Raw genomic sequence first — 21,671 nt, 5'->3', positions numbered from 1 at the left:
ATTCCAAACACTTTCAGCCTAAATTTCAACCTTTACATGCCTTTGAAATGTCAAATAGTTTTACTTTAACAGGAGCAAAACAGTGACTGATAGTGTAGTGGTTTATTTGACTCTTGTTTCTGTCCACTCCCAAACAAAAATTCCCTTTAGATCCAATTCTTGTGGAATAACTCTTTATTCCAGACGAAATTACTCCCTACTTCCAACACACTTCCGTTTTTTTTAATCTTAGTCATTAGAAAAGTATTTTTAGATTACTGTGCTTTATCCAATTGGCAATTAAATTAACACCTGTAAAAATTACATTATTAGGAATATACTGTATACTCTTATAATCCTAATTTTAACGTAAAGGGCAATCAGGTTTTGAATTTAAAACAAAACCAGCAACAAACTCAATAATTAAAAACAAACCTTAATAAAAACTACTGCCATAAGAACATTTGACTAACCAAGTGACTACAGTACTTATTCAATTAGTACCGCCCACATTAGTACTTATAAAATAGTGTCACCAAGACGCTCTACTTTGAAGAAACCTTTTAAAAAAATAGGACCTCCCAACAAGTTGATTCAGTTTCCTTTGTAGGTTTCTTTATTAGACTAAATTAAATTAAATTACAACTTTCTTTGCCAAATTTGGGAAATTTCCTTGGTTTCAATAGCAAGTACAGACACAGAAGACATTGTAGACCTAGTTAAAATTTATTTATTTATTTTTTTAATGTGCCAAACCAACTAAAAATCGTCTTAGCCCATGTATATAAATCTACAAAAAAAATGGATGCTCAGGTCCACTAAATTTTACAACCGAGGTAAAAATCATCATGAATTCTTGATCCTCGCTCTCTTCGTTCTTTTTCCTATATCAAACCCACTTAGAGGAAAATTTAAATAATTTCAACTTGTTCTAAATTCTCTAGCATAGTCTGCCAGCTGGGCTAGGCTCCAGCACCCTATAACCAAACAATAAAAACCAAGTTTAACCATTATGGAAAGAAAACTAAAACATGAAATATGGAACAAGCATCTCTTAACGTGGAAAGAATTTTTGGGGAGAACATCCGTAATTTTTTAACGTTTGAAGTGACATTATCGGAGCTCTCAGCTGTCGGCCTGAAAAAAAATTGGGGGATTTCTTTGAGGCGCACACAAGCACGATAGGTTTCATCGGCGTGACAGTTTTACCTGTTTGCTGGCCTTGATATTTTTTGGGAGAAAGTCTACGGCGAACGCCGCCGTTCTCACGCAAGTGTTGGCATTGTGTGCGAAAGCTGTGGCCTTCACAGATGTCAAACACACTGCTTGCTTGGCTTCAAAGGAATTTTTGGCTCTTCTTTTTAGTTGCTGTTGACAGAAAATGGGACTGACGAGTTAAAGGGGGGATTTTTGTGTAGGACGCACAATCATACGTGCAAGACAAAGTATGAAAGTATGAAAGGTCTTTGGGGGAATTTCATGTCAATGACCTTTGAACTTTAAAACTTTGGCTTTTTAGACAAAAAAATCAAAGGAATCAATGGCTAACACAATTTTCCGAGACAACTTTTATTTAAATCTGCAATAAATTGCCCAAAAATCCCCAAAAATCAGTATATTAAATGTCAACTCTTATTTAAATTCGCAATAAATTGCTCATCAATACCCAAAAAATCAGTTTTGGAAATGTCATATGACATTTAATTTTTCCAAATTTCAAAGAAATTAGAATTAAGAAGTACTGCAGATTTAAAATATGAACCAAAAACAAAAATTGACTATTTTTGACAAAATATAAACAAAATCTTCTTGAAGAAGCACAATAAAATCAAATAAAAAGTCCAACTGCTTGCTTAATTGCTTTAAAAAAATACATTGCTTAATTTTATTTTCATAATTTTGAACCAAAAATGTGTATTTAGTAGTTTGGTAAAGATTGAGGTCATACACTACAAAAGATTGGTCATTTTTTGGCAGCTCTCAACCTGACAGCATTTGGACAAAACATATTTTTGTGTTCATATACAGGTCTTGGTACCAGGGACTACCACAACAGCATACCTACCAGATCTGGTCCCTGACACGGACTACAACGTTGCAGTTGTTGCCCTTTACAGTGACGGCGAAGGAGCCACAATCGCCGACAACGGCAAAACACGTACGAAAAATTACGATTACAATCCTCCCTTGATTAGAAAAACACTGCTTTGTACAATACTTTGTATTTTTGTATTGATATCTTAGTAAACATTCATCACCTTATGCTAAAAGTACATTTTTTGGTTCAAATATAGGTCCGCTAGGCGGCCCCAGGAACCTTCGCGTTTACGACCCTACTACCTCCACCCTTTCCGTGGATTGGGAACACGCCGACGGTCCAGTCACGCAATACCGCATTACCTACGCCCCGAAAACTGGAGATCCCATTGAGGAATTTGTAAGTATTTACCCAAACTGTAGTCCTAAAGTATAAAAAGTACACCAGCTACAAATTGGGATAGACAGTGGAACCATATCCTTATCTGGAAATATTCTCTGACAAGGGCTGGATCGTATTAAATTGAAGAGATGTACTGACATCATCTTGTTGTTTATTGTAGCGCATGCCACTCTTGTTGCGCGCACATAACTTTGAGGTTTCTGTTATTTGTCTTGCAGACTACAGTCCAAGGGAACAGAAACAATGTGGTTCTGCAGAACCTTGATCCAGATACTCCTTATAACATTAAAGTCACAGCCATTTATGCTACAGGACCAGGAGGAGAACTGGAAGGAGATGGTCGCACAGGTAACCATTTTTTATCCCTGTATCTATGGGGGCTTTTATGTAGTTTTTCGGATTATTTTGGTATTTTGGACTGGAGTCCGCCACTTTTTAGAATTCCAAGCAGAACTCGCAAGGTTTTGAACAGACTTATCTCAGAAAGAGACATTTCTCATTCCCAGAGTTTGCTTTTTTTGAGTAATAAGCCACAATTTCTGATAACTAAACCCAATAATTGATAGACTATGATCTGCAAGTCATGATCCAAACCCAATCGAGATTATCAATCCTCTACTGTCCCCATAGTGGCAATGCTTGGACCCAGGAACCTCCAAGTTTCTGATGAATGGTACACCCGCTTCAAGGCCTCCTGGGACCCTGCACCATCAAAAGTCACTGGATATAAGCTTATCTACCAACCTGAAGGTATGAAAAACGCTATTCTTGAAGTTATCTTCTAGTTTGTTAACATTGTGTCCTGATCTTGAATCTTCACAGGCTCCGATGTGTCTGAAGAAGTGTTTGTCGGTGACGTCACTACCCACCAACTGAATAACCTGATTCCTGGAACCACCTACGACTTGAAAGTTTTGGCACAGTACAGCACAGGCGTCAGCGGACCTTTGATTGGCCAGGGAACCACATGTACGTTTTTTGATTAATGGCTTCTGAATTCTATATTACGCACTAAAACAAACATATAAACTGTCATTTGACACTTGGGGCTTGCTAATGATATTTTACTCAGGGCCCCCCTACATACAAATGACGTTAGCGCGCTACGTACAGACCGCAAAGTAGCAATTTGGACGTTTGGGTAGCAAAATATGACAAAACGCCAACCCATGGGGTAACTCTGAAAATGGTTCTTTTTTTAAAACTATTTTTTTTTGTAGTGTTCCTGAATGTGACAGACTTGACAACCTACAACGTGGGCTACGACACCTTCTGCATCCGTTGGGCCCAGCACAGAGCCGCCACATCTTACAGGCTTAAAGTTCAACCCGTTGATCGTGAGTACATGTTTGGTTTTTACAAATTTCAAGCGTTTAATTCTTTCTTTCGTTCCTCAAACCCCCCATTTTAGTTTCTCAGGGTGGTGCTCAAGAGATCACAGTCAAAAGTGGTCTGAGTAGTTACTGCTTTGACGGTTTGACACCCGATACCCTCTACACCGCCACTGTGTACACCCAAACCCCCTCCATGGAGGGACCTGGAGTCAGCGTCAGGGAACGGACATGTAAGATGGCCTCTAATGCGCTTTGTGGTCTGGTCTGACGTTTCATTTTTTTCCCATGTACTTTTTGTTTTTCTAAGTGATCAAACCCACTCAAGCACCAACCGAGCCACCACCACCTCCACCACCAGTGACTGTTCCATCAGCAATTGATGGTGAGGGGAGCTTTACCCTACTTTTCCGTGTATTGTACACATACTTGGTACTTTTTCTGGTGCGCATGCTCTAAAGTTGAAGTATTATTTAGATATATTATCATATATCTAATCTCTAATCTAATCTCTAATCTAATCTCTAATCTAATCTCTAATCTAATCTCTAATCTAATCTGTAATCTAATCTGTAATCTAATCTGTAATCTAATCTGTAATCTAATCTGTAATCTAATCTGTAATCTAATCTGTAATATAATCTAATCTGTAATATAATCTAATCTGTAATATAATCTAATCTGTAATATAATCTAATCTGTAATATAATCTAATCTGTAATATAATCTAATCTGTAATCTAAACTCTAATCTGTAATCTAAACTCTAATCTGTAATCTAAACTCTAATCTGTAATCTAATCTGTAATCTAATCTAATCTGTAATCTAAACTCTAATCTGTAATCTGAACTCTAATCTGTAATCTGAACTCTAATCTGTAATCTGAACTCTAATCTGTAATCTGAACTCTAATCTAAACTCTAATCTAAACCCTAACCCAAACTCTAACCCAAACGCTAAACTCTAATATAATCTAAACTCTAATCTAAATGTGTTAAATCCTGTGCAATAGAACGATTCCATTTGTCTCAAAAGTTTGCAGAGGCGCCAAGGCCGATCTGGTCTTCCTCATCGATGGCTCCTGGAGTATCGGCGATGAGAGTTTTAACAAGGTCATCCAGTTTGTCACCAGCATGACCGGTGCCTTTGACAACATCAGCCCAAGCGGGATGCAGGTCAGTTGCCCATCAACCTGCTAACAACCTGTTTGGATGACATAGAACATCCAAGAAAATTGAAATTCCGTGTTGTGCTCATCTCATTTTTCCCCGGCAACAGGTCGCCTTTGTGCAGTACAGCGACGACGCCAAGACCGAGTTCAAACTCAACACCTACCACGACAAAGGTCACGTTCTAGGAGCTCTCCAGAACGTGGGCTACAGAGGAGGAAACACCAAGACAGGTACTCACTCCACTCTCAAACACTCAACAAGGTGAAATCAACAGGTCTGACCAGGGTACGAATCTTTCTTTCAGGCATTGCCTTGAAGCACGTTTATGAAAAGGTCTTCACCTCTGACGGTGGAATGAGGAGGAATGTTCCTAAGGTTCTTGTGGTAGTCACAGACGGACGCTCGCAGGATGATGTCAAGAAGAACGCTCTTCAACTGCAGCAATCTGGTATGTCCAGAAGTACTGCCGTATTTTGCGGACTATAATTCACATACTTTAGCTTTACTTTAGCTTAGTATAACTCTGATCGCCAACAGCTCAGAGTTATCACCAAACTATCTTATTCCCTATTTAACTCTTATTTAAATGCATACATTTGTAGAACTTATACTCTAGTGCAATTTATATACATAATATTTTTCTTATTTACTGTGGATTCTTTGGGTAGTTCTGAAAAAAAAAATAGGCTACATGGGTTCAAAATCCATCCCATTTGTAGTTTTGGTAAGTTTGTTTACAGGCTAATAACCTGACGCAAACTTTCTGTAAACATTCCAAAGCGGTCGGTCGGCTCTGCAACAAATAATATGTCGGGCCAAGCCATTTTTAACGTTCCATCACACTGCTCCAACCAGTGCCATCTGCAAGTCGCCAGCCAACAACCAAACAATCCATTTATCTCCCCTACTTTTGCTCCCATTACCATCCACAGTCTTGCCCGATGAAATATTCCAGTTTACCCTTAAACAAATGCCTGGTTTACCAATCCATCCACAGGCTACAGTGTATTCGTGGTTGGCGTCGCCGATGTGGACATGCTGGAATTGAGGAACATTGGCAGCAAGCCTAGCGAAAGACACGTCTTTGTGGTCGACGACTACGACGCCTTCGCCAAGATCCAGGACAACCTGATCACATTTATCTGCGAAACGGCTACCTCCAGTAAGACAAACATCTATCTCACAATTTGTTATCTTTTGCCAGTTTGTGTACATATAATCATTCTTTCAACACGGAGACGCTTATCCAAGCCTTTCTCACTTTCTGTTTTGCTTTAGCTTGCCCTCTGATCTACTTGAACGGATACACCACACCTGGTAAGCGCCCAAACGCCGTCAAAATCACATTGACGCACACCTGGCTCGCGTGAGAAGGTTCGACTTCTCTCGTGGTATCTTTCAATACCCCTCACGACTACGTTGTTGACCCGTTTCCAGGATTTAGGATGCTGGAGGCTTTCAACATCACCGATAAGACATTCGCCGGTATGAATGGCGTTTCCATGGAGCCCGGGTCTTTCAATAGCTACATTGGATACAGGCTGCATAAGGACGCCTTCTTGAACCAGCCTACCAAGTAAGAACTAATGCGTAATCTGGAGTGGATGTCAAATCAGTAGATGGGCTTTTTTTGGTTGTTCAACACGGTCTAAAATAATGTCCAGTCCCAAGTCATTCTTGATAATAATACGGAATTTCCCCCTTAAATTTAGAGGGATTACTCAAGTGAGCCATTGGCAATACAATAATAATTATTTTTAATAATCTTTGAATATGAATTTCAAACGAGAATTTTTTTCTTGTCCTGTTGTACTCGAAATTAATTAGTCAAGATTTTAACTTTTCATATTCACAATTTTTTATACCAAAAGTTTTTTGATAAATTATGTTGCGTAGTTCGTGTAAAAACTTTTTCATAGGATTTTTTTAAAGTAGTTTTTCTGTATAACTGATCTTGTTTTACCCAATTTGGCTCTAATCGGGATTATCTCAGTCACTGGTCATTGTCAACTGCTAAAATTATCATGCTTTAAGCATGATATACGTCTCCCTTTTCACTATATAAATATAGCGCGTCAGCAAGCAATGTACCCAGACTCTCAAGCTGTCAAAATCATACAACGATATGTACAAGCTACAAAACTCCTTCAAGCGTATTCAGGACATTTGGCAAATCAGAGTGTGTTGACACAAGGTCAATTTTCTTCCTAAATATCCGGAAGACATTCTGTCCATCAAAACATTTCCCATAATGCCCTGGGAAGCCCCTTACGTACAAATCAGTGTCTGTTACTTCAGCTTTTGTCTGAACTAAAGGAAAACTACTTCCACACATGAAACAAACCAAATTCAAGTTCAGTTTGGTTCGGATCAAACAGAATACCCCTTTAAATAAAAAAAATAGTGTATTTATTGGAACGTGTGGGAAAGCAATTTAGTGAGAAAGAGTGGATGGAAAATACTTTCAATGTGCAAGCCATTTCTGAAAACCCGCAGAGATAGCTAGCTGGCATTCATTAAAGTCAATTTAGTCAAAGTGGCTAACATTCTTGTCAGTTGAATCTTCAAATCTTGACCTAATAAATTGCCCGTTTCTGTTAATAACCATGCAATTCTTAAACATCTCTACAGAGAGATTCACCCAGATGGTCTTCCCCCATCTTACACCATCGTCCTCCTCTTCCGACTCCTCCCCGATACGCCTTCCGAGCCTTTTGACATCTGGCAAATCGCGGATAAAAACAACAACCCGGAGGTCGGCCTCACCATCAACCGTAAGTTTTGTTTTGCTCTTGTCAATGGAGTAGAAAGACCTTCTGGCTAAGAAAAAAGGTTCCATTGCCACTTCATGAAACTGTATACATACACATGGCCCTCCAAAAAACTAAGACGAAATTCATGGAAGCATCTGTATGAGTCCTCTCCTTGTTTATTAGGATTAGTCGCTCATTTATTTTCAAATGAGGATCTATTTCCACTGCACATGTGGAAAATGCATGCAAATAATTAGAAGCAAGGGTTTAAATCCGTTATGGTTATCCCAATTATCCGTTCTTGGGAGTACAGACTGTGCTTTGCCTTCACCAAAAGCCTCAGCTCTTCTTTTGTCTTTCCAGCTTCAAACAAAGCAATCACATTCTACAACAAAGACACCCGAGGAGAGATCCAGAGAGCTACATTTAACGAGGAGCAAGTTAAGCGTGTTTTCCATGGCAGTTTCCACAAGGTGAACACACTTTATTTTCTTCTTTTTACTTCGCTATTCGCTTGAGTAGGCCAACTTGGAATATTTCCACTTTTTATTTGTTGAATAGACAATTGGAATCAGGCAAAATAAAAAAAAAATATCGGGTTTTTAATGCGGATTTAAATGCACTCATACTTAGACGTTTGGTCATTGGTCAAATGGTGACAGAGAGTTTACTGTTAAAACCAGCTCTTAAAATTATATTCATGAGAGAATTAAAAAAAATGATATTTATCTAAGTACATTTGACCGGCGGCCAAACGTCCGGGCGACCAAACGTCCGGGCGACCAAACGTCCGGGCGGCCAAACGTCCGGGCGGCCAAACGTCCGGGCGGCCAAACGTCCGGGCGACTAAACATCTGGTCATGCATACTTTGCAGTATGAAAGACTCGACTAACAAATAATATGCGTTACGAGATAGGTAAAATTTTTCGTAATTTGGGAGACAAATTGGATCGTTGATGGCACAATACTGACAAATAATCTGGGTTATAAAATGGGTAAAATTTTCATCATTTTAGCGAGAAATTTTGGACCGTCAATGACACCAGTTTTCTGAGTTGAAATGGATTTGTTGTCTATAACTTCTGATGGTAGTGAATCAGTTAAAAGAAGATAAAAACCTCAAAGTACTTACATTTATATTTACACTACATTTCATTTCAACAGTTTTTCAGGCCCTTAGCTAATAGAAAAACCTCATTGAAGCCCCATCTAGCGTTAAACCTGAATTTAAGCTTCTTGTAAGGGCCATATTCAATATTTTTTTTGTTGCTGCAGGCCAATAAAAACGAGGCAGCAGACCTTAGTTGGCCTCTGGGCTTTTAGGGTGGACTCCACTAAATCTCAATGGCATTACGCCAGAAAGAAAACCTTTATTGCTAGTGATGTCATTAAGAGAAGTTTGTCAAAACAAATCAGCACTTGAACTAACAGCCTACAAAGTCTTTGTTTACATTTATTTGAAAACTCTCGTCTTTAGAACATTTGCCACTTTCTTCGACCTATTTGCTTGTGTATGGTCTCCAGGGACGACTGAAATCAGATTGTGTCAAATCCAACTACAACTAGCTGCCATTTTGTTTTGTTTTGCTAAAAGCCGGCAAACTGTCGGGAGCACAACAATGAAATATTATAGTATATTTACTTTCCTCTAGCTTATACAACACTCCAGGGAAAACACAGTTTCATGTTCATTTTCTTCCCCCTACAAAGACTACTAAACAGGTCGCCTTATATGACCTTACAAAATGACATCCAGGAAGCGTCCAATCCCTCCATTTCTGTACATTAACCTCCATTTAAAGTCAAGATGTCCAATCACTGACAAAACCCAAATCATTTCCCTTAACGTTCTTTACAAACCCAAACTTTTGGACTACCGTATTTTCACGACTATAAGGCGCACTTAAAAGTCTTAAATATTCTCCAAAATAGACAGTGCGCCTTATAATACAGTGCGCCTTGTAATACAGTGCGCCTTGTAATACAGTGCGCCTTGTAATACAGTGCGCCTTGTAATACAGTGCGCCTTATAATACAGTGCGCCTTATAATACAGTGCGCCCGGTAATACAGTGCGCCCGGTAATACAGTGCGCCTTATAATACAGTGCGCCTTGTAATACAGTGCGCCTTGTAATACAGTGCGCCTTGTAATACAGTGCGCCTTGTAATACAGTGCGCCTTGTAATACAGTGCGCCTTGTAATACAGTGCGCCTTATAATACAGTGCTCCTTGTAATACAGTGCACCTTGTTATACAGTGCACCTCATAATACAGTGCGCCTTATATATGCAAAAAATGTCATTTATTGAGGGTGGGCCTTATAATGCGGTGCGCCTTATAGTCGTGAAAATACGGTACTTAACTTTTCCAAAGCTCCATTATTATTATTATTTTTTCCACCCTTTAACGGATGTGACCTCTCAATTTCATTATTTACAGACCACAAAACTCATTTAGGGGATATCATGAATGAACGATACCCTGGAAAACCTCAGCGAATCGTTTCATGACATCACCCCACGCCGTAATTTGTACGTAGAAGCTCTCAAACCGTGACCACGCTATGGAACTCGGTTCCAAGTGTACACTGGGTGGCTAGTTTGCGGCGTAGCGGTTTCCCTAGCCTACTTATTTCCCGTTGTATGGACTTTGTGCTATGGCGGACTGCCTTCATGTGGTTTTCCTCACACTTGGGCCACTTTAGTGACAAACTGACCTCATAGTGTAGTGAGTGTGCGCTAACATAAATGTAAACACGTGTGGTATGACAACGGGAATTACACAAAACCCTCTGAAATTTATAGGGAAGGATTTGTATGTATTTATTTGTGTTTAAAACAGTATACAAAGCTGTACTAGGATATTCTAGTCAATAACTAAAATAAAACATATGGAAAAAAGCTGTTTAAAAATGAACCAAGCTCAGTTACTTCAAGTTTTTTCCGCTCCAATGCTAACATTTCAATTCAAGTCGATTCAATTTTCCAAGCCCAAAGTAAACCCTCAAGTTTCAGACACCATTGTTTGACGTACAGAGAAACATTGAACATCACGGTTGAAAGCCAACCACAAACCTGTGCCTTGCCAATAAAATTGTAGATCCCTCAAGTCACTTAAGTTCACTTTGAACCAATACTATAAATCTGACTTGCCATTACAATAATATAACTTTCCCAGTCATGGGTAATATAAACAAAGGCTAATCTTAGCAGTAAATTTAAAAATAACACAACTAAAACATTGGATCACTCTAACAACCACATTCTACCCTCCGTTAGCTTTCACCTATTTATTTTAAGCAGAAATAATACTTTAAAAAAAAACCAATACACAGTTTACCAGTAATAATTTTGTTAAAACTTCTTCTTTTAAGCCTTTTTAGTTTCTGCCAAAACTCATCTTTTGGTGCACAAACTGACCTCATAGTATAGTGAGTGTGCGCTAACATAAATGTACACACATATGGCAAAACCCTCTAAATTAGAGGAGAAATACTAATCCATTTCCTCGTTATTTTATTTATTTACATCAATCCTTTAAAGCTCGACACTCCCCACCCAACATGCAACGTTTACCACGTCCTAACAAACCTTTTATGTGGTTCTAGTCCACAATACCGGGTCATAGAGGGCTTCCATTTGCCCCCACACCCTTCAAAAACCTGTAAATAAAGTGCAATTTAGTCTTTTAGACTTCGTGGTCGGTCTACCGCTAGCCCAGCAATGTGGGAAAGCACTCAAAGATGACATTTGCAGATGAGAACCACGCAAAAACCCTTCAGGGAGATCCTTAGACTCCCACACTGGAGGGTTAAGAGCCCATCCACCCCCAAAAAAACTGCTCCCGTTGATCCCTCCAATGCTCTTTCAGCTTCATCACACTATAAAACACTCCAATCGAAGTATTACTTTTGTGTTTACCTTAACGAATCCTTTCCGTAAATGAACTCGAGAAACTCAAAAAGCCAAGACAGTTAAAATAACCATGGTGAGGGTTTTTTAAGAACTTTAAGATCCTTTCCTTTCATGGTTTTATGCGTGAAGACATGATGACTCAGGAGACCACACATAAGCTAACCGTCTTGCGTCGTTTTGTCGGAAAAAGGAATCATTTGCGGGGTTTGCTTTGGAACTGTGAACTAATTAAGAGCCAAACTCATGTTTTTATACACTTAATGTGGTCAAACGTATTGTTTTTATAACACTTGATGTCGTTAACCTTATGCTCGGATACGTTTTAGACACATCCAATCCCGTTTGAGTTCACGGTTCAGGATACGAAGTGTCCAAAAGCAACAAAAACTCAACTAGTGGAAATCCTTAGGCCTTGGAAGCTCAATTTGAAATAAGAAGCACATGAGGTTTTCACGGTAGCCTCCCTTTCTGTCAACACAATGACCCTTTTTTTTCAACACTTGACTTGAGTAACACCAAAAACTTTTCATAGTGTCATCCTCCAAAAACACCAAACTTATTGAGCCAGCACATTCATTTCCAAGTGGGAAAATTTCCCAAAAGTCTGTCACAATATCCAAATTTGTCCTTTTAAAATGTTGCCCGTCAAGATGTTTTTTGGTCAATAACACATTAACATTCAGCCATGCAAAATGAGTCAAAAAAATACACTTTTCTGACTTAGCATTCTCAGATAGCGACTAATAACAAAAGGTAACTACTATAACTATACTAAGTACTACAAGCTTTTCCTTTTTTGACAATATTGCAAATAATTTGTGCCTGAAGAAGACAAAATAACATGCTTTTTTTTCTCGAATATATATTATACAATATCCAAATTTGTCGTCTTAAAATGTTGCCAGTCAAGATGTTTTTTGGTCAATAACACATTAACATTCAGCCATGCAAAATGAGTCAAAAAATACACTTTACCGACTTAGCATTCTCACATAGCGGCTAATAACAAAAGGCAATTACTATAACTATACTAAGTACTACAAGCTTTTACTTTTTTGACAATATTCCAAATAATTTCTGCCTGAAAAAGGCAAAATAACATGTTTTTTTTATCTCTAATATATTCTTAATCAATTGTTTATATTTTGCATAGAAAAATTGGAAGTATTTTTTTTAAACAAGTCTTGAAAAAAGGGGTCGTCTTATATTCAGGCCAAAACAGTAAACTCATAATTAAAGACATACTCTTGTCATCTAAACAGCAACAGATGCTACACAAGAGTTTTAGTCTTTTTTACCATCTAATTCAAGAAGATTTAATCGTTTTGCCTGTCACTTTAAGTTGCTAGAAACACTACTCGGGGTTAAAAGTATCATGGCCGCCGAGTTTACTGTAGTTCAAGGTAAAGAAAACAAGATGGTTGGTAAAGCGTTGTTGAAAGAAGAAAAGTAAACGCTTAGTGTAACATGAAGAAAGCCTGTCCAAATGCTGAGTAGAAGAAAATAAGTACTGGTGAAAAGAAAAAGCTGACTCGGTACGCCACAAATGATATAGTTTCGTCAACGCCATCTGACACTTGAGTCATTTGCTGTTCTTGTACAAAACCCCATTTGGAGTTTTGCCACCGAAAAGCTGCTGCTGTCAACTACTGGATTTTTTTTGCTTTATAGTTTAGCTCAACTCATCAGGAAAATGCATCAAATCTGAACTAAGTCGTGCACTGAATCAAGAAGTGTTGGCCGGGTGTCCAACCTGAGGCTTGTGGGCCACCGCTGCCTAGTTTTTATTTGACTTTGGAATTTTTAGCAGTGATTTAAAGCATGTTTCTGCCTTAGATGAAGGCTTAAAACTTGATGTTATGTTTAAATAATTGTAAAAAAACGCATTTTTTTCTATTTTGCTTTACATAAAAAAATATTTTTATTTAAATATATATTTCAGAATATCCAGATACCTTTGGAATATTATCTTATTCATATCCTTAGTTTAAATACATTTTTAAATCAGACTTTTTACATAATTGCGATCATCTCTTTAAAAAAAAACAACCAAAAACTAATATGGAAACATTTCAAGTTGGTTTTGGCATCCTTTTATTTTATTTAATGTTTTTATTAAAGCAAAAAAAAAAACCCAAAAAAGTTTGGATACCACTCTGAAAAATTTCCCAAAAAAAGACACCATTATGTGAATCCAAAACGTCTTTCAAACTTAATCCAAAAAAAGGTTGAAACGGGTTCAGAGAGATTTTCCTTCACCTTCAGGCAGCACTTTTCCTTAATTCTTCATTTCCTTTCCTTTTTAAAAAAGGTCAGCCCAGTCAAGTCAACCCCAAATTCTCAGAAATGATAGCCTAACAAACTCGCAAAAGACGCTAATAGCTAAAATAACACAATAACTGACACCTGTCTATCATCTTCTTCCTACAGCTCCATGTCACCATTTCTCCAGACAAAGTCAAACTCAACTTGGACTGCCAAGAAGTGGCGGAGAAACCCATCAAGGCGGCTAGCAACGTCACCCTGGAAGGCTACGAAGTCCTCGGCAAGATGTCCCGATCTGGAAGAAAGCAATCCGCAACCGTAAGTGAAACGAGAAGACAAAAAAAATGTCTCGCTCTACCTTTCCTTGCACTTGAAAAACATATAAAAATGAGTTATTAGAAAGGATTCCTGCCGCATGTTGGTAGGCCCGAGGGGGGTAAAAATTTTCCAGCGTCCCTCCCGCTGTCTGTTCTCGACACTCTTGCGTTGTCATCATGTATGGAAGCCACTTTTAACGCCCTTCCATGTTTTCGTCTACTGCCGTTTTTAGTTCCAGCTCCAGATGTTCGATATTATCTGCAGCTTGAGTTGGATCAACAGAGACAAATGCTGCGATCTTCCTTCCATGGTAAGTCTGGTTTGGAAAACGAAAACGATGTTAGAATTGGACGTTTTGTGCTGTCAGTTAGATATCATATTTTCTGGAAAATTTTGCTTGTTTTTCCATAAAAAACACTTGTTCAAAAATTCTACGTCAATATGTAAACGTATCAAGAAATAATTGAAGTAAATGATTGTCATTTTGCAAGTTAATTTCAATTTAAAGCTTCACCATAAAGTGCCTAAATAAAAACAAACAAATAGATCAATAAATAATCGACAACTTAGTAATAAAGAATGAAATAAATAAGTAGACAACAATATAAATAAGTAGGGAAGTACACAAATAATAGCAAAAACCTAAGAAATGAACAGAAAAATTATCGATAGATAAATAAATAATGTATAAATAAGTAGTCAACATAATAGATAAGTAGTACTTAACATAGATAAGTTGTGGTCAACAAAGATAATAGTCAACATAGATAAGTAGTAGTCGACATAGATAAGTAGTACTTGACATAGATAAGTAGTGCTCGACATAGATAAGTAGTAATTGACACAGATAAGTAGTAGCTGATGTAGATAAGTAGTACTCGACATAGATAAGTAGTGCTTGACGTAGATAAGTAGTACTTGATGTAGATAAGTAGTACTTGATGTTGATAAGTAGTACTTGATATAGATAAGTAGTACTTTATATAGATAAGTAGTACTTGATATAGATAAGTAGTACTTGATATAGATAAGTAGTACTTGATATAGATAAGTAGTACTTGATATAGATAAGTAGTACTTGATATAGATAAGTAGTACTTGACATAGATAGGTAGTACTCGACATAGATAGGTAGTACTCGACATAGATAAGTAGTACTCGACATAGATAAGTAGTACTCGACATAGATAAGTAGTACTCGACATAGATAAGTAGTACTCGACATAGATAAGTAGTACTCGACATAGATAAGTAGTACTCGACATAGATTAGTACTCGACAGATTAGTAGTCAACATAGATAAGTAGTATTCAACATAGATAAGTAGTATTCAACATAGATAAGTAGTATTCAACATAGATAAGTAGTATTCAACATAGATAAGTAGTATTCAACATAGATAAGTATTAGTCAACATAGATAAGTAGTATTCACATAAATAAGTAGGTTCAAAGTGCTTAGCAGTAAGTCTTGATGAAGTCCTCATAGATGCAGAACTCCAAATTTCAATACATATCTCTATGTATATAAACCACTACTGTTTAGCATAAAACCATGTTTATGGCGTGTCTTATCTACGCTTATTTTTCCCCTCACCAAACGTAATTATTTCTTCTCCATTTGTTTCCAGCGAGACGAAGCCACTTGCCCAGCCCTCCCCCACTCCTGCACATGCACACAGGATAGCATCGGCCCCCAGGGGCCACCCGGTCCTTCGGTAAGTAAATTCACTTTCTTACAACCTGTATACTCTTACCTCTGATAAAATACTCCTCTTAATCCAATCTGCTTCTGTCATTACCCTCAAACAAAAAACACTTTCTTTTCTAGGGAGGACCAGGATCCAAGGGACCCAGAGGAGACCGAGGTGATCCAGGAAAATCTGTGAGCAAAACTTTAAATACTACTCAATCCTTAAACCCAATCATTCCAAATAAGGACGTTTTTTTTTTAGCCAATTTCCAGATTTTTTGTTTTAATTGCACAATACTTTTCTTATGTAGTCACTTCTGAAATGACTAAAATGTCAAACACTTTGCCCAAACTACTTAAATCTATTTTATGATTGGGCTTTTTCTTCTTCTTAAAAGTATGGCATTGTGTTTTTTGTGTTTTTTGTGTAAAGGGTCCAGTGGGTGCTCGTGGAGAATCAGGACTTGTTGGTCCAATGGGACCACCAGGACCTCAAGGACCCAATGGCTTGTCTATGCCTGGATCACCTGTGAGTTTTTAATACATGAGAAATTATATTTATATGTTTTTGACAGAATTTTAAATGAGTTTTTTGGTTTTTCCGCAATCAGGGTCCACCTGGACCCAAGGGAGACCGTGGAGACTCTGGCTTGGCTGGTTTACAAGTAAGTCTCTTTCTTTAATACCCTTTTCTTTTTGTGGTTTATATCCGGAAGTAAGAAAGTATTATTATAGTATTATAAAGCGTATCGACATACGCTAAACTGGCCATTCAGGTCAATTATTACATGTGGATTCGGGTTACCAAAAAGGGGAAAATGGGAATGGAACATGTTTTTTTTCTCCGTAAATCTTGTAAGTGAACATAATTGATGAAATGTTGCCGATTTTGTATTATTTTACCAGTTCAAAGCGACATAAAAGTACAGTAGCCAATACTAGCTTGAAATTGCCATCATTTAACTGGAGGGAAAACTATCGGATTTAACAAATGCAGTATTTTCTGGACATTCTTTGTGGTTTTCATTGCTTTTAATGTACAGATTCCAGTCTTAAGTTAGTACTGAATGTTGATTTTGGCCTGTAAAATGGCAAAATGTATTTATAGTCCATTTTAGGCCAAGATATATGCTAGCAGATGGTTCCCCATCATTGGATGTTTATTGACTGTGTCTGTTTTTTGTTTTTTTCAGGGTCATCCTGGACCACGTGGTCCTTTGGGTGCTGTTGGACCAGGTGGAGCGCGGGTGAGAATGATTGTGTAGAAACAATATTCACTTTAGTGTTTGTTTTAAGTTGCGTCACCCCAAAATTTTTAAACTGTGGTTGAAAACCGGCCCTTTAAGGACTGAATCGTAAGAGTATGACAGTAGAAAATACGGCTCATCTCATTGGTCGAGGCAATAATGCTTGTCATACAGATTTTTTTAAACATTTTTTTATTTTTATTTTTGGATTTTAGTGGTTAGAAGTTGAACTCAGATTTGTTTCGGTTTTGTAGCCCATTTTTAATGTCTTTCTACCATACATTAATAGGGTCAACCAGGAAAGGAGGGGCCATCTGGACCAAGAGGGCCACCAGGACCAATGGTAACTGACCATTTTTTCCTTGGATTTTACCAATTATATTACAAAAGGCAATGATTTTATTGTAAATATCGCTGTTTTTTCTGTCTTCAGGGAAGTCCCGGAACTCCAGGTGCACCAGGTGTTACAGGAAAACCAGGAAAAATAGGAGACCCAGGACACCCGGTAGGAGACAACAAAACACAACCAAAATCTAAAGTCTAAGACCGCTTTGTAATTAACAGAGACGATAATGATTATCTCATCTATATTCATTTGTTAAATGCCACCTCTCCCACTTTAAAGAGATTGGCTCTCTAAGACCATGAATGACAGTCAATGAGTTTATTTCAGCTCATTTGCTGTTGATTTTTGGTCACTCTTTAGTCAATTTTGAGGATTTTTTTCTCGGTTCCTTTTGATTTTTAGGCATTTTTGGCCCACTTCTTGTTGATGACTCAAAAATGTCCCTAAATAAAGAGCCAGTAACTCAAAATCGACATGAAATAACCTGTTAATTAATTATTAGTCTATTGGAAATTCTTCCTAGCAACCAGTTTTTTTAGACCAATGACAATTATTCAAAAATGTACGGATTTTAGCCTCCAAAAGTTCACACTATCTCACCAATTTGCCATTTTTTAGTACTTAATATGTCAATTCCTCTGACTTCCAGGGACCTCTCGGCCTCAAAGGAGAAAAAGGCGAGCGGGTAAGCATTTTTATCAAATCCCACATTTACTACCAGAACACGAATCATGTAATCAACCATTTTTTATTTATTTCCAGGGCGACTTTGCATCCCAAAACATGATGCGATCCATCGCTAGACAAGTTTGCGAACAACTGGTCAACAGTAAGTCTTCACTCTACTATTTCCATTTTTTTTAATCCACGACCTTTCTTATTCCAAACTAATTCCTCTTCATTTTGTTCCAGGTCAGATGAGCAGAATCGACCAAATGCTCAACCAGATCCCATCCGGTTACCGTAGCAACAACCCAGGACCACCAGGTCCTCCCGGACCAGCCGGCGACACTGGATCCCGTGGAGAACCGGGTCAAACCGGTCGACCCGGCTTCCCAGGAACTCCAGGTTTACCTGGAAGTCAAGGAGAAAGAGGTCAATTTCACAACTGTTTCCTTCCCAAAAATAGCTACGCTAAAGCTAACTTTAAGGTTATGCTAATTGTCAATGAATTACATAAGGACATATCTAGTATAGCCTAACATATGGTTCAACTTAACTTTAACTTTTCCATATGTGAGCTTTAAATGGCAGCTCATTAGAGGAAAACCTTAAGTTGAAATATTTTTAACTACCGTATTTTCACGACTATAAGGCGCACGCTCAATGAATGACATTTTTTCCATATATAAGGCGCACTGTATTATAAGGCGCACTGTCTATTTTGGAGAAAATTTAAGACTTTTAAGTGCGCCTTATAGTTGTGAAAATACGGTCATTGCTGTTGACTTCCAGGTATGAAGCACTCACTACTTCACAGTCACCTCTAGAGCCAGCCATTGTTGATGTTTTGTATCAAATCTTGCAGTGGGGGAGGAGCTATATGATGGAAGATGTTGTAAACTAAGATGGCATCTGCATATTTAACAGAATTGTTTCAGTTCAGTTTTTGTTTTTTTTATATCCGACAGTGGTGGTTTTTAGTTTTTGGTTTTCTGTTTTTTCCATATATAAGGCGCACTGGATTATAAGGCGCACTGTCTATTTTGGAGAATATGTAAGACTTTTAAGTGCGCCTTATAGTCGTGAAAATACGGTATACACAGATTTTGGTTCAGAAATCTTTGGCGGAATGCGTTAAAATACGTTTTATTCTTATTTTCTAGGTTTGTCAGGCGAGAAGGGAGAAAGAGGATCTCCTGGAACTGGCGTCAGAGGACAAAGAGGGGCAACTGGACCACCAGGTAAGACGATTTCTCTTCCTATTTTTAGTCCGAAGACGGTATTCGTTGTTGATGAACGGCAATGAAGCGAGGAACATAAGCATTTACGTCGGTTTTTATGTTTATGCGGGCGGCTAGCTACTAGCTAACGGCAGTAGTTGCGCGGTAGCTCCCATTTTTCTTCTCCTGGAGTTTTTTTACGACTGAAAATGATTCCCTTTTGTGAGATTAAAATTCTTTTTCGGGAACATTTTGACTACAGATGTCCTAAGATCTGGTCAGATCATTTTCAGAGGATTGGAATTGTTACAAAAAAAAAAAAAAGATCAAGCTTTTCAACTTTAGTTTTTTGACTTTGAACTTAATGGCTGACAACAGGCTGAGTAGAAATGACAGTTTTAATGGTTTTGAAGACTTTTTGCCATCTTTTTATAATACGAATGTCATTTATTAGAACATTGCGGCAAATCCAGAAAATTAAGTGACCCGGACTCAACTCACATGCAAAAACAAAATGTGACCCACTCATTTCAACCAAAAATATGTGGATTTTATGCATTTTCCATTGGCCAGCTGCATCTTGTAACCTTTAAAAAAACAAACATATTCCAAAATATTCCTTCAGAATTTAAGTGCATTGGTAATTTCCAAACATTCTGAAATATTACACGCCATAGCTTGCATTTTTAAAGTTAGCTTTTAGCCATTAGCTTGTCCATACATTACTTTGGGTAACAATGTCTTCAATAGGCAAATTCCCTAAAAGATTCTTTTCAAAAACAGCTCATCTTCTCAATATTTTTTAGTCATTTGTAAAACATTAGTAAAACCACGTGTTACGTTATGAATTACAACCTCAATGGCAGAAAACCATTGTGATGACTCAATCCCATCCCCCCAAAAAAGTGTCTTTATATGAAGAAGAGTGAATCAGTCCATTGCACAATGAGCTTTCTTTGGTGGCTCACTTGACAACACATGGGTTCACTTAAGGCAGAAAAAGCAAGGGGAAAAAATTCCATGCTGTGTTCTCACTGTCTAGACAGATGGAGGAGCTAAGGCAAAGAGAAGGAGGCGGGGTTTAGTCCTTTAAGAACGATACATCCACAACACTTTTCTAATTGAACAATTGGAATTGTGAAATTACAGGCTTGCCGTTTCCACTCGATATTTACGAGCTGGCTCTTTAAAATTCCCACTATTTTTTTTTCCAGGACCACAAGGAGAGTCTAGAACTGGACCCACGGGTCCAACTGGTTCTACCGGGCCTCGTGGGCCTCCAGGACGGAATGGTAATCCCGGGGTAAGGGGACCATCGGGACCCCAAGGATACTGCGATTCTTCTCAGTGTGTCGGCATCCCTTACAACGGACAAGGATATCCAGGTAAACTAGATTATGCTACATTTTCGCATGCTATCACGTGACTTAGAACACACTAATGACGCTGGCTACGATAACATTTGAAAACATGCATGTTGTGAGCTAGTGCAAAAGCAAATAACGTGAAAAACTGACCATTTGCTAAACCAAAACTGCGATAAAACTGTATTACATTCTTTTTTAAGACCGTAAAACTGCCCTAATTGAGCTATAGATCCATTTAAAGATGCTAGCTAACAAATTCTAGATCCAATAGCCTTGTTGGGTTGGTAAAAAAAATATTGGACCACCAAGTTAAGTGTAATAACTTTAACTATGGTTATCAATAGTTTTTCTTTAGCCTATCCTCGATGCCGTTCTTTAAACTTCAACATAAAAGTTGAAGGTTAAACCACGTCAGAAGTTTCCACTCTTCTAGGAACAATGGGGCCATTCACTGATTTTGGAACGAGGTAGAATAACATAGACTTCCCCACATGGAAACTAACTTGACTGTACTTTTTGTGATTGGCAACTTGAAATCCTTCAATCGACTCGACTGTAAATCCAAAGCTTAATCGGACGCAGGCCCGGATTTGAAAACTCTTTAGCGATTGGTCAGTTGGGACGCTCCACTTTGCACCACCTGCATTTTGTTTCATGTTCTATTGAAAACATGCATGTTAATCACTCTAGCTAGCAGTGTATGCGACGAAATATTAATAACTAGTGTTGCATTGATACCAAATGACACCATGCTAATGTCAAGTCGATTATTATTGTACACAAGACGCCTGTTTCTTATAAAGTTAATTGTTTATTTGGCCACCTTAAGCATTTAATATAAGAAAACACATAGTAAACATTGTACAGTATTAGCATTGACACTTAGCATCATCCCGCTATAAAGTTTCTTATAAAGTTAATTGTTTATTTGTCCACCTTAAGCATTTAATATAAGAAAACA

At 37.9% G+C, this 21,671-nt stretch overlaps 1 protein-coding gene across 3 annotated transcripts in view; it reads left to right on the top strand.

Annotated features, from left to right (window-relative positions):
- Nucleotides 1-21,671, top strand: part of col12a1a (collagen, type XII, alpha 1a) — a 52,149-nt gene that overhangs the window by 27,223 nt on the left and 3,255 nt on the right. For all 3 annotated transcript variants that reach the window (XM_077730686.1, XM_077730685.1, XM_077730684.1), the window contains 30 exons: nt 2,008-2,137; nt 2,274-2,416; nt 2,638-2,767; nt 3,050-3,169; nt 3,242-3,388; nt 3,640-3,756; nt 3,831-3,983; nt 4,061-4,135; nt 4,786-4,925; nt 5,029-5,152; nt 5,227-5,370; nt 5,920-6,084; nt 6,201-6,239; nt 6,360-6,498; nt 7,554-7,696; nt 8,039-8,148; nt 14,023-14,175; nt 14,408-14,485; nt 15,806-15,892; nt 16,006-16,059; nt 16,301-16,396; nt 16,479-16,532; nt 17,061-17,114; nt 17,404-17,457; nt 17,548-17,619; nt 18,110-18,145; nt 18,223-18,289; nt 18,373-18,555; nt 19,287-19,364; nt 20,558-20,728. In XM_077730686.1, coding sequence (XP_077586812.1) covers nt 2,008-2,137; nt 2,274-2,416; nt 2,638-2,767; nt 3,050-3,169; nt 3,242-3,388; nt 3,640-3,756; nt 3,831-3,983; nt 4,061-4,135; nt 4,786-4,925; nt 5,029-5,152; nt 5,227-5,370; nt 5,920-6,084; nt 6,201-6,239; nt 6,360-6,498; nt 7,554-7,696; nt 8,039-8,148; nt 14,023-14,175; nt 14,408-14,485; nt 15,806-15,892; nt 16,006-16,059; nt 16,301-16,396; nt 16,479-16,532; nt 17,061-17,114; nt 17,404-17,457; nt 17,548-17,619; nt 18,110-18,145; nt 18,223-18,289; nt 18,373-18,555; nt 19,287-19,364; nt 20,558-20,728 — 3,256 coding nt within the window. The remainder of the gene's footprint in view (nt 1-2,007; nt 2,138-2,273; nt 2,417-2,637; nt 2,768-3,049; nt 3,170-3,241; nt 3,389-3,639; nt 3,757-3,830; nt 3,984-4,060; nt 4,136-4,785; nt 4,926-5,028; nt 5,153-5,226; nt 5,371-5,919; nt 6,085-6,200; nt 6,240-6,359; nt 6,499-7,553; nt 7,697-8,038; nt 8,149-14,022; nt 14,176-14,407; nt 14,486-15,805; nt 15,893-16,005; nt 16,060-16,300; nt 16,397-16,478; nt 16,533-17,060; nt 17,115-17,403; nt 17,458-17,547; nt 17,620-18,109; nt 18,146-18,222; nt 18,290-18,372; nt 18,556-19,286; nt 19,365-20,557; nt 20,729-21,671) is intronic.

Source organism: Stigmatopora nigra, chromosome 13 (assembly GCF_051989575.1).
Source record: "Stigmatopora nigra isolate UIUO_SnigA chromosome 13, RoL_Snig_1.1, whole genome shotgun sequence".
Lineage (NCBI taxonomy): Eukaryota > Metazoa > Chordata > Actinopteri > Syngnathiformes > Syngnathidae > Stigmatopora > Stigmatopora nigra.
The sequence above is the reverse complement of the archived record's forward strand: the minus strand, read 5'-3'. Positions and strand labels throughout refer to the sequence as shown.